Here is a 16581-nt window from a genome sequence, read left to right as displayed (position 1 = left end):
TCTATGCTGATTTGAAATATTGCCCTCAATCTTGGTTTTCTATGTAACCCGAGTCAACACGTGCGTCGCTCTTGCGTGACACTTTCGTACGTTTTTACAGTTTATATTCTCAATAATTACTTGTTCAGTGGGTCATACGCAATTTATTGCATTTCTTTGTGTTACAAAGTGATAATTGGAGGTGGTATATTCAACTTAGCTTTGGATTTTTGGTACTTTTGCACCCCCCCACCCCATTAACTCTGATTCGTTTTCATTGTGTACTTTAGTTATGCTTACTCTTAATTACTACTAAATTTATGCACCTGTTTTCAACGATATAGCAGGACAATTCTGCCCACCGTATATTGTTTCTGGTTGGATGATGTGAATTCCCACTTATCTGTGCCAGTATTCAGAGGTTCAGTCTACCAAGGTGTCATTTTCAGCATGACTGGTGAACATATCTAGTAGGGTGGTGTAACCATGTATTAGACAGCCTATCTACCTATATCCAGATTCCAGTTTAGGTGGAAATTGTCTTGTAATCAAGCTTTGGTCATGCAATGTCTAGATTAATTTTTTTTGACGTGGGATATCAAATGCATTATCAAATTGTAGACTGACCTGTAAAGTGCATTATCCAGTATCTGTGAATTCTTGGCACTTTGTGATATGTTTCTTGATTGCAATTAACTTTTGTGTCTTCTTTTAAATTGTCTTTAAAGTATTAAGAAGAGTGACAACAAAATTATGGATTCAGACATGCCAAATCTCTAAGTAATTATATATAGTGTGTTCTAGGGGTGAACTTTTATATGTGCTGCTAACATGTAACCTTGTCATTTGGAAAGACGGAGATCTCGGACCTGATTATATTGTAGATTTCATGGTTGGGAAATTATGACTAATTTATACATCATTTTTATGAAAAGTCCAATGTTATTAGTCTGAAGAAAGGTGTGCATTTGAAATACATTTATTGAATTAATACATCACTGAATGTCATCAAAATATTCCAAATTTAAAATTAAAAGTTGTAAAAGCAGTTTGCGCTTTGCAGATACAAATTATTAAATTTATATGCATGTAAAAACTTGTTTAACAATTTTAGAAGAATGGAGATGGTTACTCTTTCAAGAATGATAGCAGTTAATATACATCATAATTGTATAATATCATATAAACCTTCATTTTTCCAGATAGAACAAGATGGAGTTTTGTCCAGAACTGGCTGTGCTACATGGCAGTTTCATGCTGATTAAATCACAGGTAAACTTAACAGTACAAGGGGAAAGATATAAGAGTAAAATATTCCTCAAAAAGAATTTTGTTGGTACTATTGAATCAGAAGTTTTCCATTTATGATACGCCTGGCTATACTCAGTATGATTAACAAGTTGGTTTGTCTAACAGTCCCTTAATTGTCACCTGTCTTCCTGGCAACAATTAAAGATTCAAACCAGATTGTTTGAAAGGTCTGTTTCACCTGTTATGTGTCACCCAGCTTTGGGATTGTTCGAATAATATTATCACAAAAAAAATTTTAAATAGGTTCACCTTAAAGGCTTTGTTCATTACAGGGCATTGACTTGGAGACATATGAACCGCCTTGTTGTGTAGATGTCATCAGGCCAGTCATAGAAACCATAGGAGAGATCATAGAAGGTTTGGAATATCCACATGCTGCTCCTGACAAGCAGTTTTGGGCCTGGAAGCTGTGTGCAATACTTCTGGCCAGGACCTTGAGTAATAATGAAGAAAAGGCCAAGAAGCTGGATAATGAAGAGGAGGTATGCTCCAGTGGATTAAGGGGGCATGGCAGTGATGAGGAGGGAGAGAAAGATGAGGAGGAGGAGGAGTGGAGTGATGTCCTAGAAGAATGTCTGCCCAGACTCAACATGGATGTCTACTATGAATTGGTGAAAGCATGTCACTGGGAAGCAATACTCTGTGAAGTAAGTATGGTATCTGATTTAGTAGCTCTTACACATTTTCAATGGAGATATGAAGTCTTTAAATGAAAGGTTTTATGTATGTCATATATCTTTCAGGCTACCAGAAAAGTGATCTTTTTTATTTGACTTTAAGTAAGAAGTATGTGATTGTAATTTGGCTGTCTCATTTTATCATTTCTCATTTCTATGGAAGGTAAGTGGGATGTTGCAGTGAGGCCCAATATTTTTGAGAAAAAACAATCCTATTGTAATTTATTCTCTCTCTCTCTGTCTCTCTCTCTCTCTCTCTCACACACACTTTTTGTCAACAAAGTTTTGAATTAAAGAGAAACATTATACTATTTTTCGTTAAAGAAAAATAGTTTCAAAAATTTACGTCCCCAGATGTAAGTCAGGTCACCTGTTTATTTTCAGATACTCTCAGAACTTAGAGAAGACATACAGATGAAGTTTATGAATGGATTTTTGTCTCACCTCTCACTCTATGAGGACAGAGATGCAGACATTCTCCATGCCATATGCAAATTTTCTGTCAAACACAATGCATTACTTGTATCAGCCAAGAAGACAATTAAATCTACAGAATCCAAGGGCAGGGCAGTTGTCAATGGCACTAGACAGCAAGAAAATTTGGTTGCTTACCACACTGAAGATATCAGTGTACCTGTGCAGCATGACTATAAATTATGTGAATGGCCATATAAACTTCCCACATTGAAAAGATTACTTAACACTTGTCAGATAATGCTAGAACATTCCCTCATGGAAGAACAAAAGAGGGAAATGCTTCTGTGTTTAATGGCAGTTGCCATGGAATCAGTACATGTTCTCAGTTCTGTCAGATCAGAAGAAGGGGGAACTCAGTCCACTGTGCATGACCTCTGGGATTCTTTGAAATCATTTCTTGGTGACATTTTAGCTTTTTTAAACCACTGCATTCAGACAGAGGGCCATTTTCAAAGCTTGTTTTACAAATTTGATCTTGACCCTCAGTCCGAGAATATAACCATCGACTGCGTTTTCATAACATTGGAGCAGTTTGAAGCATCCCTGAATTTGGCTCTGCAAACAGAGGAGTTTTCATGCATGCGAAACTGTTTGGAAACTGTGCTCAAGTCTGTGGCCCCAGTTCATGCTGATATCAGTAGAAAATACAGAGAGGAGCTTAAGAGACGAGAGCCCACACCTGAAGAAAAATTGGCTGAAGCAGCTTTATGTGTGTACGAGCGAAAGGCTGGTTGGGAAAGTAAGCATCAGAGCTCTTGAGAGGAGTTTTAGTTTGAAAATGGGCGAGAAAAGATTCATTTGAGAGCATATAGAATGCACAGAAATATCTCGGAAGTTCTGTTATATATGTATGTATGTACATAATTGATTAAAATTGTCATTATGTTTTAGATGAAGTTTAGATATATACTTTTCTTGTTTCAGACTGGTTGTTATGGCTACTCGATGCTAAAGAGATTACGTCAGGACTTGAAGATAGGTCAGTATGTGTGTGACCACTTACAGCATGCCTGCTACTGTTCTTGTGTGTTTTCAGAGATACTGATATTAACTACAGTAACTTCATTATTTATGGTTTATCTATTTAACATCAGTACTTTTGTTCTTGAGCAAGTTTTAAGGCTAAGTTTGGGTAATAGTATATACCTTGTTTTGCACAAAAGCAAACTTGGAAACTAAAAATGTAAGTTAAGTTGAAATTCTAGTGAGTATAATTTTGCAGGTGGTTGGATTGTTTGGAAGACAATGTAGTTGCCTTGGCCAAAGTTGAATATATTCCTAAACTCCTTGGTCTGCTGGGCAGTGGTCAAGAAACCAAAAAAGGGCAGGTGGCAAGCAAGCTTGAGAAGGTGGGTCCTTAATCCCCTGCTCATATTTTAGAAATATGTAGGTTTTAAATATGTACAGTTTTCTGTGACCTTTGAAGTTTAGAGCAAAGAGAGTGTGAAGAAATAATATCACTCTTTTCACCTGTCATATGTGGAGGTCCACTGGGAGGGACTAGATGTGTGTGTGCTTTGGGTTAGTAGAGTCTTAATCACTGGTGTCTTGAAGAGCAAATATAAAATTTTTGGCACAGGCTGTAAACAGAAGTCTTTTTTTAACCAATAATAACAATTTTAAATTCAGCTGGTTCTCCGTGCTTATGGGCTATTGGACATTTACAACCAGAACCAGCTCTTTCATCGGTTTCTGACCAGTCATCAGTGGCATAAAGATGACCAGTTTGATCAGACTTTAACATCCGCCTTCAACAGGCTAACTACAGCAGGAAAGCCAGGGAGACAGGTGGGTCAGTGGTTGATTTAATTGTGACCTCTATGGTTCCCTCTCACCAACTTAATTTATTCTTGCAGTATGCTTTTTTTCTTTATGTAAAAAATATTTCTTTTTCAAATATTTTTATTTTTTCAACATAACTACTAGTTTTTATGGCTTTTTTTGTCATTCTCATCTCGCTTTTGTTGCTATCTGTTTGATTATATTTTTAGGTACAGTGTGAGGTGCTGGCTCTTGCCTTGCAGTCTCCGCATGATGTAATGGAAAAGATCATCCAGTATGCAGTGGTCAATAATGGACAGACTCAGTTAATCACACAGGTCAGATAGTTGTTTTATGCACTTATATTACTTTCTAAAATATTTATTACTTGTTAAAGAATTTTTACAAGTTTATTGGTCTGCTTGTTTGTATGTTTGTTTGCTTGTTGCTATGTTACAAGAAACTACAAGAAACTGACATTTTTTACCCCAAAAATACTGCAGTACTTCGTACTTTAACATCACTAGGTAGGTTGTGGAACAGGAGTTTTGGAAAAATCAAATTTATGAACAGTGCAGTCATATTTTGTGAAACATCTGTAGCTGATTGTTTACTGATGAACATTTGAGTATATCTTTGCATACATCATTGTAATAAAATAATTTTTTCCACAGCTATTGAAGTCAGTCCCAGTCCTTTGCCAGTACAATCCAGCCAGCCAGTCAGATCTCCCTTTACTGGAAAATGTCTTATTAACATGGCTGAATAAACCAAACATGACAGAAACTCACAGACAGAACTTGATGGCACTTTTGGTTTCAGCGATGCAGGAGGCCCCATTTTTGATATCTCCCAAGTGTTGTTTGGAGCAGTTGGTGGTACCACAGCTCTCCTTGGTGGAAATTGATCCAACTTTTGCATTGCAGGTATTATAATATTATAGCTGTTTCTTTGCTTATTAGGATGTTCTGATTAGAAATAGCTGAAACATTGACTAAATACTTTTCTTTTTGATTTGTGGATTTTCAAATATGGCATTTTTAAAAACCATATCTTGGTTTTTTTATGAAAGTTCTTGATTATAATGTTGAAAACAAATCTTATCTTTTAGGTTTTTCACAAAGTATTACAGTGCTCTCCGTCTTCCATATTGGACTCTGGTTGCTGTGACCCCCTTGCCATAGTAGTCTGCTTGTGTGGTATGATAGAACAGTGCTCCTGTTCCCTGTGGGACCCTGCTGACACAGGAAACAGGACAGTGTTGAAGCAGTGCTGTCTTGATATACTACAAGACATGGCCAATGTGCTGCAAAATCACAAGTTTGTAGGTAAGGAAACAGATTTTTTACATCCTACAGCCTAAGTTTTATTAGAGTTCACACCTTTTTACAATATGTATATATATATATATATATGCGCAAATGACCATCAGTTAGGGCTGTCTGTGTTACCAGTTGCAGTCAGTGCTATGTCAGTTACTTGTTCATGTTGCTTTTAGTAATTTAAATTATTTTAAAGCTTTAACGGTTGGGTTTGATAGCTTAAAAAAGTGTTAGAGAGTGACCTCATTAATTTATTATAAAGTTATTTTACACATTCTAGTCTGTGATGTTAAGCTGTGGCCCATGGTAAATGTCAGTATTACTGTCAGGCCAGTGAACTTTGGTTAATTTGTTCAGTTACTGGCCACTATTAAATTTCTCCTTTAGGACAGGAGATTCTTAGACACGTGTCCTGAAAGATAAGGAGGCTCAAAAATGTTTGACACAAAGTGATTTACATCTAATCTTCTCCTGTATGTTTTAGAGTTAGATGTGGAATGGTTATGTGAGCAGCTGTGTAATATTGGATGGCAGGCAAGACTGCAGGCTGAACCTGTGCTGAAAGCTATTACTTCAGACACATTACCCAAGGTATTTTATGATTTCTACTGAAAGAGGATCATATATACTCTTCTAATCACATGTTTATGTGATATTAATTGTAAGTAATTTAAAAGAGAAAGGGAATATATGCCACTAGTAGAAGATGACACTCCTGATGTTTAAATAGAAAAGATATTTATGATTAAGTGAATGATGATCTTTTGTTAGATAAGATGTCTTACTGAGAAGATTGATATGTCAGTATTAATCTTATATTTTCTAGATGAAATATCAGTTAAAGGACTATCCCAAAGTCATCTCCAGTATCTGCCATCTTCCTGCTGATGAATGGTCTGCAGTCGATGTGACGACAGGTATGTTTACTTTCTTTTCTTAGAGTGTAAAGAAAAAATGCTGTATCAGTATTAGAAACAGCATACAAGTACATCATCAAGTGGGCACTAAATAACCCAAAATGAACAAACATCTGCTGTTACAGTAGTACTAATAATCAGGAATCATCAGGACAAAAATGTTAAATGCTTGTCAGTCATCAAAAAACTGGATGTTGATTATTTACATGTACATAGTAGATTCTTCACTGTACAACTCAAATTATCATTTTCCACGAACAAATAAATCTACTGGTCTCAGAGTGCCAAAGGTATACAGAGTCTACTGTATGCACAGCGTATATTGTTAATTGTATTTTTAATAATTTTTGATTTTTGATAATTTATTCTCAGATGAGGAGGTGGAAGTTTCACTTCTCAAGCTTTGTGCTATCAGCAACACTTTGACATCAGCAGTATTGAAAGGAATGGATTGTAATACAGTAATGTCCTACCAGTGTCTTCTGTCAGCAGCCATACAGGTAATCATCAAATGTTGACTTTTTTTACACAAAGCATTACAATTACGCAGCTCGGGGATAAGACTGTTGGACAGAAGTAATTATTCTTAATAGATAGGATTTTAAAATTTTGTTCTTGAAACACATTTTCTCTTGGAAAATTCAAGTATCTTCTGCCAGGTAGCTTAATGTGAAGTGGAGCTTAAAGTGGAGCTGTGCTAAGACATTGACATTCAATCTTTAACTCACCTTTCAGGTGTTACCAAATTGTTTGATGAGTGAGTGGTCAAACATTGTATGTCTAGTTGGTCATCTGGTGAGGGCTGACCAGGTCCACGTCCAGTTTCAGACACATTACATGAAACATCTGCCACTTGTGGACCTCACAGGTAAATATGGGTTCAATATATCTGTTAATATCATCTTATGTTACAATATTCAGATAATCCAAGTTATAAAATCTTTCTTATTTGCAATTTTTCCACTTAACAAATTCTCCAGTGGTTATGGAATTTTAGAACATTTTATGAATATTGTAAAAAATGTCCCAGAATCACCTCATTTTATAATTTTGGATTTTCTTTTTTTAGTGTTTGTCACATAAAATTACAAAATACTGTTATCTAGTTGGTCATGCCATCATTTTAGGAGACAGTTAAGAAGACATGTCACTTTATATATATGCCAGTACATGTTAAAGATTCTTAATAAATGTCCAATTCCAGGTCTTAAGTATGAACTGAGCTTGTTACAGTTTACCTCAGATGTGATGTGCCTATGGCAGACATTGTATGGGTTTATGATGCAAGAAAAAAGTGGCAAAGGATTTTGGTTTCATCTTAACCAATGTTGTGCCAACACGCTCAAAGTAAGCACATTCTAAGTAATGCCATCTACAGAAAAATTTATTAGACTAAGGTAGCCTTGGAAATGACCGAGTGATAAAATTGATTTTTTGGAAAATGTATTCGAAAGACAAATTGAATTACAATCATTATTTTTTTTAATTATTTTTTATTCATTGTTTTATTACATTTTTAGAAACAGGTAACAACATCATAATTTAACTTCAACAACCTTTAACTTGAACAACTTTTAAAAAAATATTTCAACACTGAAGTTATGATAACAACTTTGTAATTTTTTGTCACTTGCAAAACTTCAAATTCAGTTAAAAAGGTTTAATACAACCATGTTGAACACAATGTCTATATTTCAGAGTGTCTTCAGCAGTCTCTCTCACCCAGCTACCAGCCAGGCCTTCCTGTTGAGTCAAGCAGTATGCCACGTCTGCCATCTTCTGTCTATTCTCCCTGCTCTAGGCACAGAATCCATGTTTGTCCTTGTTCTAGACTGGCTGTCAGAGCTACAGGCAGATAGTGTACTTAAGTATACGTTATTGTACAGAGAAACGATTGAGGAAAGTATTAGACTCATTCAAAATGAGCAGTGGTCTCAAACTTTGCTGAAAAAGTTGTTATAATGGTGTCATTTCATCAAGGAGACCCAGGAAGAATATTTTTGCCAAATCATATTTAAGACTTCCCTGAAGGCAACACAAAAATGTATCCATTGGTGTTTGCGAAATACATTCACATTATACAGGGACCTCAGTTCTGAAATCACAGACTCGCATGTAATGTTGCTCTGACCTTTAAGACAGCAAAAAGAGAGGTAGATTTGAGAGTTGGGTATGACATCATGGAACTCTTTTCAAATAAAATATAATGAAAAAAATGATTTGTTTATGGATTCTTTAGGATTTAGAATTGTGCATACATGACAGGCTAATCATTGTCCTTCACAAACAAATTTAAAACTTGAAGTTGTTCATTTTAAGACGAGCAATAATAAATTCTGACTGAAATTTTGCCCCAGTTCAGTTACTGACATATCTGCAGTTGTCTAGTTGGAGACAGTAACTATGGATCAATCACATAATCCAAAGCCATGTCTTTCTTGCTATAAAACAGTCAAAATATTGCACCTTAAATGGACTAGGTTTGATTTATCTCGAGTAAAAACTTCCTTCTGGAGTTCTTTTGTGATGCCCCCCTTACATCATGACAGTTCAAATACAGGTAAGTTGGTATCAGACTATGTTATCTGATTTCAAGATGAACCCCGTTCTCTGTGGTACACCCACCATCAACGCTTGTCTCCAGTCTCCTGTCTGCTGGAACTTCAACAAAATGTCAAATACTGAAAAATGAAATGATGGGGAAAATTAAAACAATACATTTTAGATACATGTTATACTGAAAGAAAAAAAAAATCATGCAAGAAGTATAATATTGCTGTGTTATAGTGAAAAAAAAAAAAAAACGCAAAAAAAGTAAAATTTCGCAACTTTATTCTTACAGCATGTTTGCCTAATGTTCACTGATAACATCGAAACATTCTGTAGGTGTCATTAACCAAATCCATTTATTTGTACAACAATAGTGTAAACATTTAACCAATGGCTACAGTTAATGCCAAAATGATTTTTATGTACAGACACAGATGTGGGAATTCTTGCTAAATTGCAATCAATGTAAGTGGCTTAGTTGTCTGTCACGCCTACTGAAACTGGCATGCCAGAATCCTAAGACTCTCAAACTGAAAGCAATTTAGTGAGAAACCCCTTGGAGTTGCATTGATCCTGTTAGATTGATCTAGGTATGGGAACTTAGTCTAATGCTTGATACACATTTTACTTTCATCCTAATCCAATGTTATGCAGAATAAGAATTTGATGTTGGCTATGCAGTTACAGTAAGCATAATACATTAGTTCATCAGAATTGACAGTATCCTATTTCCTGCGTTTTTATTTTCTGGTTTTTGTCTGTACATTTGACAGCTTTGCTGCCTTGTTCTTTTAGTTTTACTAATCTCAAACTGGTTTAACCATTTTGCCATCTTGTAGCCAAAAAATATATTGACAATACTTGGAAGCAGCAGTCAAAACTTTAGGGGAATTAACAGGATTAAAAAGATAAGAACAAAGATGGTTAAGCATTTCACTTACCTTGGTTTACTGCCAATATTTTAGAGAAGGTGCCCTGGTCGCCTTTGGTCATGTATTCATCTATGGGTAGTCTGGCTGTCTGAACCCCTGCTGTCTGGGCTGCACTTGAAGTGATGTTCTGCAAGATATAGATGTTTAAGAACACCAATTAAAAATAATAAATCATATGCCATGGTAAATTTTTTTAAATTGTAACAGACAAAATATTCTTTTGAAATCTTTTAGATAATGATCAAAACTGTCAGGCAATATTTTGTTTGGGTCTGGAAACATTTGTAACTTTTGTATGCAGTCTGCCATGTCAATACTACCTACTGGCCACTTTTTCTGTTCTTCGTCAGTAGATTCTTAGACCATAGTATTCCAAAAGGCTAATAGACTTAAAATTTTTGACCAAATAATGAATACCGAAGATATGAAAAATTATCAATAATTTTGTTTTGTTCCACCCCTACCTTGTTAGGGCTCTCGTCAACCAGTCCTCCCATGACATACACCTTGTTCCTGTCCAAACCAGTGAGCACAGTGCTGCCATCTGGGGTCAAGAACACAAGATCTTCCCGCTTAAATAATTCCATGTGAGATTTCTCAGTCATGTCAACCTGCAAAACAATGGCAAAATAAAAATATGCAATCATTATTCTTTTTCTTCATTGCTCCTTCAAACAATAGCATCAAACATACATGTAACTGTTCACCAATGTTTTCAGCAAAGAAAACTACTGTGTTAGATATTCTAATTGACCTTTTGCCGTAAAGCAAAAGTTGCTTGGCTATAACACAGCATACAGAAGAGGGAATGCATAAGAAAGGGAGAGCAACTAATCTTGCATGCACTGCATCTAACATATAAAAAGAGACACACTTGCATTACATCTTTCTATTTCAATAACCAAAATGTGTTATAGTAAATGGACTTCACTGGTGAACAAAAAGCAAAGTAGTTGTTACGACCACATGACCTCCACACATCACATGACCCCCACACATCACATGACCCCCACACATCACAGTTCTCTTACTATGTTTTACAATGTCTAACGTGGATTCCAGTATTCACCATATAATTTTCAAATCCTTCATTTTTCCTCACACATTCTTGGTAAAGCACACCATCTTTGTTAAGGTTTGTGAAGTATATGTGCATAGGATCTTCAGACTGTCTATTAGAACCATACAGCCGGCCAAGCTGCTGGGCTAGTTTGCTTTTTTCCTATGTAAAAAATGTCTGCTTAAATTTAACATTCATTTTAAAAGCAAAACTGTTATAAAACTCTTTCAGTCTTTCAAATACAGATACATTTTTTAACAGGCAATTCAAAGAAGGTAATAATTTCATTACACTGAAATTCATTAAAATAAAACTTGTTCAAATGAATCCAAAGCTCAGCATTATCTATATTTATTAAATAATATAGTAGAACAAGGCAGCAAAGCTGTCAAATGTACAGACAAAAAACAGGAAATAACTATGCACAAAATAGGCTACTGTCAATTCTGATGCAAAAGTACATTATGTTAAACTGCAAATTCAACATCAAATTTTAATTATCCTCAACAGGTAATACCAATGTAATTAAAATATGTGACAAGTTTCACTTTGAAAATGTATAACTTCCAGAAAAAGAAGTCACTTAGACTGCTTTTCCAACTCAGACTGCATTTTAGTCCTGTATTTCTTTTTTGAAAGTTTGGCAATCATAAGTAACATGGTTTTCCCATAATGGTCATCATGGCAGCAGCACCCAAAATTGTGTTTTCTTCTATTCTGATGCAATATTACATAATGGTTAACAGCATAATGACCGTCAATTTTTAATAATAAAATATACGTATCATGGATTTTCAGAAAATGTGACTAGCATGGGTCTTCAAGCCCGTGGAACTTCAAAGTCACACCTTGAAAATGCCAATATGTGAAAAATGAAATTTTCACAAAATAACTGTTTAACTGGCAGTAAGAATTACTAAACAGACTGTATTTCCTACTGAAGCTGTATTTTAGTCCCATGTTTCTTTCCTGTAAGTTTGAGAACAGTAAATGACATGGTTTTTCTTAAATGGTCATCATGGGAGCTGTGCCCAAAATAGTTTTTTTTTTTTTTTTAATTTTGATGCAATATTACATAATGTTTAACAGCATAATGACCATCAACTTTAATAATAAAATATTAGTATTATGGATATTCAGAAAATGTGACTAGCAAAGGTCTTCAGGCTCATGGAACTTCAAAGTCACAACTTGAAAATGCCAAAATGTAAACGAGACAGCACTGTTCTGAAATGTATTTTTTTTTTCCATTTCTAACAATTTTTAACATAAAACAAAATTAACAGTTTTCTGCCGTTTTTATATTATCAACTAAGAATATTGATGAGATGGGAAAAATATCAACCGAGCAGTGTTAAATGTCCAATCTCTTCCATTCTGAGATTCTGAACATAGTGAATGATTGAATCTGACAAACTGCAATGATATGAGTTTATTTCCATTTTTGAAACTTTATTACACAATACACGATAACAAGTTTACTATCATTTTTACATAATCAACTAATAATGTTGTAAAATTGCAGGAAATGCCAAACAAACACTTTTACGTATCTTATTAGTTCAATAATGAAACTGTTTACATGCCTAAGAATTAAATCTGAGGAAATGTGAAAAAACTGCATTTCTTTAAAATAATGGCCCGATTATGCTGATTTTTGAACTCAACCTGCGCTTTAGCAGGAATGAGTTTAATGACAATTGGCCTATCTGTTTTTCTTATATTGTGTTTACAGTGTTGCATATATGCTGAAAAGTGAAAAAAAAAGCATAACTACTAAAATAGTGGCCCGATCATGCCGGTTTTCGAACTTGACCTGCGTTATAGTAAGATCGATTACTCCTGTGAGTTTCATGACAAAAAGCTTATCGGTTTTCCTTGAAATGTGTTTACAGTGTTGCATATATGCTGAAAAGTGAAAAAACAGCATAACTTCTACATTAATGGCCCGATCATGCCGATTTTCGAACTTGACCTGCATTTTATGAATATTCATCAGCTCTGTAAATATACAGCCAAAAAGTAAAACTGCCTTCCACTTATCATGTTTACAATGAAAGTGCATGGCGCCGGCGACAGCGACAGTGACGGCAACGACAGACGCAGGTGATGGCAATATGTACAGACACATCTGTACATATTAACTGTACTGTTTGAGAACAGTAAGTGACATGGTTTTTCTTAAATGGTCATCATGGGAGCAGTGCCCAAAATAGGTTTTTTTCAAATTTTGATGCAATATTACATAATGTTTAACAGCATAATGATCATCAATTTTTAATAATAAAATATTAGTATCATGGACAAATAGTAAACATGACTAACAAATGTTTTTAGGCCGATGGAACTTCAAAGTCACGCCTTAAAAATGCCAAAATGTAAACAAGACTGCACTGTTCTGAAATGGGTTTATTTCCATTTTTAACACTTTTTTAACATAAAACAAAATTAATAGGTTACTGCCATTTTTATAAGATCAACTAAGAAAATTGATGAGATGTGAAGAATATCAATAGAACAGTGTTAAATGTCCAATTTCTTCCATTCTGAGATTCTGAACATAGTGAATGATTGAATCTGACAAACTGCAATGATATGAGTTTATTTCCATTTTTGACACTTTATTACACAATACACGATAACAAGTTTACCATCATTTTTACATAATCAACTAACAATGTTGTAAAGATTCAGGAAATGTCAAACAAACACTTTTACGTATCTTATTACTTAAATAATAAGGCTATTAACATGCCTAAGAATTAAATCTGAGGAAATCTGAGGAAATGTGAAAAAACAGCATAACTTCTAAAATAATGCCCCAATTATGCTGATTTTCGAACTCAACCTGCGTTTTAGTAAGACTGACCGTTCCTGTGAGTTTAATGACAATTGGGCTTTCTGTTTTTCTTATATTGTGTTTACAGTGTTGCATATATGCTGAACAATGAAAAAAACGCATAACTACTAAAATAGTGGCCCGATCATGCTGATTTTCGAACTTGCCCTGCGTTTTAGTAAGATTGATTACTCCTGTGAGTTTCATGACAACAGGCCAAACGGTTTTCCTTAAAATGTGTTTACAAGGTTGCATATATGCTGAAAAGTGAAAAAACAGCATAACTTCTACAATAATGGCCCGATCATGCTGATTTTCGAACTTGACCTGCGTTTTATGAATATTCATCAGCTCTGTAAATATAAAGCCAAAAAGTAAAACTGCCTTCCACTTATGGTGTTTACAAGGAAAGTGCACGGCGACGGCATCGGCATCGGCATCGGCATCGCCATCGGCGACGACGGCGACGACAGACGCAGGTGATGGCAATATGTACAGACACATCTGTGTCTGTACATAAAAAGACAAAACTTTTGTCAAAAATATAATCTTATTATTTTTCTCACAGTTTAAACAACTTATCTAATAAACACTTTTCTCAAAATCAAAACATCTGGTGATATAATAAAGAATTATATCAGTAGGCATGGAGTTGAAGGAAAACTGAACTCTTGCCTTTTCATATTATAGCAGTAAATAATTACACTCAAACTCCTAAATCACCTTGTCACTCATGTGCTGCTCTAGGCCCAGATCTACACAGACTCTTTGCCCTGTTTCCAAGGCTTGCAGGCACCTTTTCTTAGTAAGAGCTTTCAGATCACGCTTACTCAGCCTCTCTGAATCACAGGTGGAAGATGCCTCTGCTACAAAATTAAAGAATAATCATTTACAGATAGAAATTGAAATTCAGTACAACTGAAAGTGTGACCTGGATAGAATGTGTGAAAAGTTCATTTTTTTAAAAATTTAATTAAAAAAATTAATCCAATAACAATGATAATAAAAATAACATCTTACTACTAGCTTCTTGCTGCCTGTTTTGTTTTTTCTGTTCCTTCTTTTGCTTTCTTTTTAACTTGTGTTGACTTTGAATCCTTTCATATCTTAATCTAAGTTTTTCACTTTTCTGAAAAAATGAATTAATAAATATAACGATCATAATAAGTCATTAACGTGCAAAAAATGAGAAACCTTTCCACTTTTAAAGAAAAAAAAATCTTAAATGTTATGCTAGAAGATTTAACCTGAATGAGCCATTAATACGATGTACATATACTACTATATTTTTCTTTCTTATTTCCCTTTTTTAAATAGATCAGTATACACGTACTTTACACAGTAAACAATACATGTTTCAGGAAATTGTGACAATCATTCCTGCTGAAGAATAAAAAAAACATATAAAAGTCATAGCCATACATTCAAGTGTTTTCTCTTCTCATCTCCAGGTCCAGTTCTTTGAAGAAGTTCTCTTCTGACCCAATCTGTGTCGGCTTTGAGCTGTTCTGCTTCAGTTTTGAGCTGTTCTCCTTCAATTCTGACCTGTTCTGCTTCAGCTCTGAGCTGTTCTCCTTCAATTCTGACCTGTTCTGCTTCAGTTTTGAGCTGTTCTTCTTCAATTCTGACCTGTTCTGCTTCAGCTCTGAGCTGTTCTCCTTCAATTCTGACCTGTTCTGCTTCAGCTCTGAGCTGTTCTCCTTCAATTCTGACCTGTTCTGCTTCAGCTTCTCTGAGTTGTTCTCCTTCAATTCTGACCTGTTCTGCTTCAGTTTTGAGCTGTTCTTCTTCAATTCTGACCTGTTCTGCTTCAGCTCTGAGCTGTCCTCCTTCAATTCTGACCTGTTCTGCTTCAGCTCTGAGCTGTTCTCCTTCAATTCTGACCTGTTCTGCTTCAGCTCTGAGCTGTTCTCCTTCAATTCTGACCTGTTCTGCTTCAGCTTCTCTGAGTTGTTCTCCTTCAGCTTGGACCCGTTCTGCTTCAGCTTTGACCTTTTCTCCGTCATCAATGCACTCTTTGACTTTGGTCAACAACGAAGGGCTGGGTGTTGATGCAGTGGCAGAAGCCATCGCTGGGTTAGCTGTTCGTTTCATGCGTTTTGCTAACGTTGTTGCATTGATGGCCACTACATATCGAGTTTTACAACATAATGTGGTAAATGTGAAAATATAAGATACAATGATCTTCCTGAAAGACTTGAACCCCTTAGTATATAAACTTCTTAAAATAATTATCTTGAACAGACAAATGCACCGCCAAACACACGCTCTCAGCGATCTATAATGGAAAACTACTGACTGCCGATCATATAGGTACCGAGAAATGCATCGAGGAAATGCACTCGTGATCTCAACTGACGCATTTATTTTGCGTTTGGAGGGGTTTTAGCTGGCGGCCCCCAGTAACACAGCGCCCTCAGACTGTGGCAAATTAGAGTTCATATTGACAACGCACTGACGACAGGAACGCCCTGCACGTGAAATCATGAACTCGTGACCACACTCATCAACTGCACAATGAGGAATGTTTTTCGTTGCACCACAACGGAGAAATAGAGGTCCAGATTATAGATAAACAGGAGAACAGATTGATATTATGTCCGTCTCTGAAACAAAATCCGTAAACAAAAGTTAATTGTTTGGAAACAATTTTCTGGTCACTTTAATTTCAGGAACTCGTTAATGTTAACATTAATTAATATTTTTATTATGTGCTAACGTACATGTAATTAATTGCAAGAAAGAGCCACGCAAGA

General features: G+C 35.3%; 2 protein-coding genes across 6 annotated transcripts; one reads left to right on the top strand and one right to left on the bottom strand.

Annotated features, from left to right (window-relative positions):
• The first annotated feature begins 19 nt into the window (after positions 1–19).
• Positions 20–8642, top strand: LOC106162859 (gem-associated protein 4-like). Of its 3 annotated transcripts, none has more exons than XM_087008533.1 (16): positions 20–86; positions 1182–1251; positions 1563–1937; positions 2352–3183; positions 3369–3423; positions 3667–3793; positions 4074–4232; positions 4436–4543; positions 4880–5131; positions 5317–5533; positions 6012–6118; positions 6354–6444; positions 6817–6944; positions 7180–7312; positions 7649–7791; positions 8143–8642. In XM_087008533.1, exons 2-16 carry the CDS (start codon positions 1192–1194, stop codon positions 8404–8406), a joined length of 3051 nt encoding a protein of 1016 aa, XP_086864659.1. In that variant the 5' UTR covers positions 20–86; positions 1182–1191; the 3' UTR covers positions 8407–8642. The 3 variants fall into 3 exon arrangements, with proteins under 3 accessions (XP_086864659.1, XP_086864661.1, XP_086864660.1); XM_087008535.1 differs by lacking the exon at positions 20–86 and adding an exon at positions 491–509; XM_087008534.1 differs by lacking the exon at positions 20–86 and adding an exon at positions 585–939.
• On the bottom strand, positions 7918–16100 carry LOC106162858 (uncharacterized). Of its 3 annotated transcripts, XM_087008539.1 has the most exons (8): positions 15248–16100; positions 14846–14954; positions 14549–14691; positions 10996–11148; positions 10391–10537; positions 9936–10053; positions 9070–9125; positions 7918–8289 (listed from the first exon to the last, which is right to left on the bottom strand). In XM_087008539.1, the coding sequence occupies exons 1-8, from the start codon at positions 15917–15919 to the stop codon at positions 8284–8286; spliced, it is 1404 nt and encodes a 467-aa protein (XP_086864665.1). In that variant the 5' UTR covers positions 15920–16100; the 3' UTR covers positions 7918–8283. The 3 variants fall into 3 exon arrangements, with proteins under 3 accessions (XP_086864665.1, XP_013395743.3, XP_086864666.1); XM_013540289.3 differs by lacking the exon at positions 7918–8289 and having other exon boundaries at positions 8729–9125; XM_087008540.1 differs by lacking the exons at positions 7918–8289; positions 10996–11148 and having other exon boundaries at positions 8729–9125.
• Between the last annotated feature and the right edge of the window lie 481 nt (positions 16101–16581).

This window comes from Lingula anatina, chromosome 3, assembly GCF_051362555.1.
Source record: "Lingula anatina isolate TDL-2025a chromosome 3, LinAna3.0, whole genome shotgun sequence".
In the NCBI taxonomy this organism is placed as follows: domain Eukaryota; kingdom Metazoa; phylum Brachiopoda; class Lingulata; order Lingulida; family Lingulidae; genus Lingula; species Lingula anatina.
The sequence above is the reverse complement of the archived record's forward strand: the minus strand, read 5'-3'. Positions and strand labels throughout refer to the sequence as shown.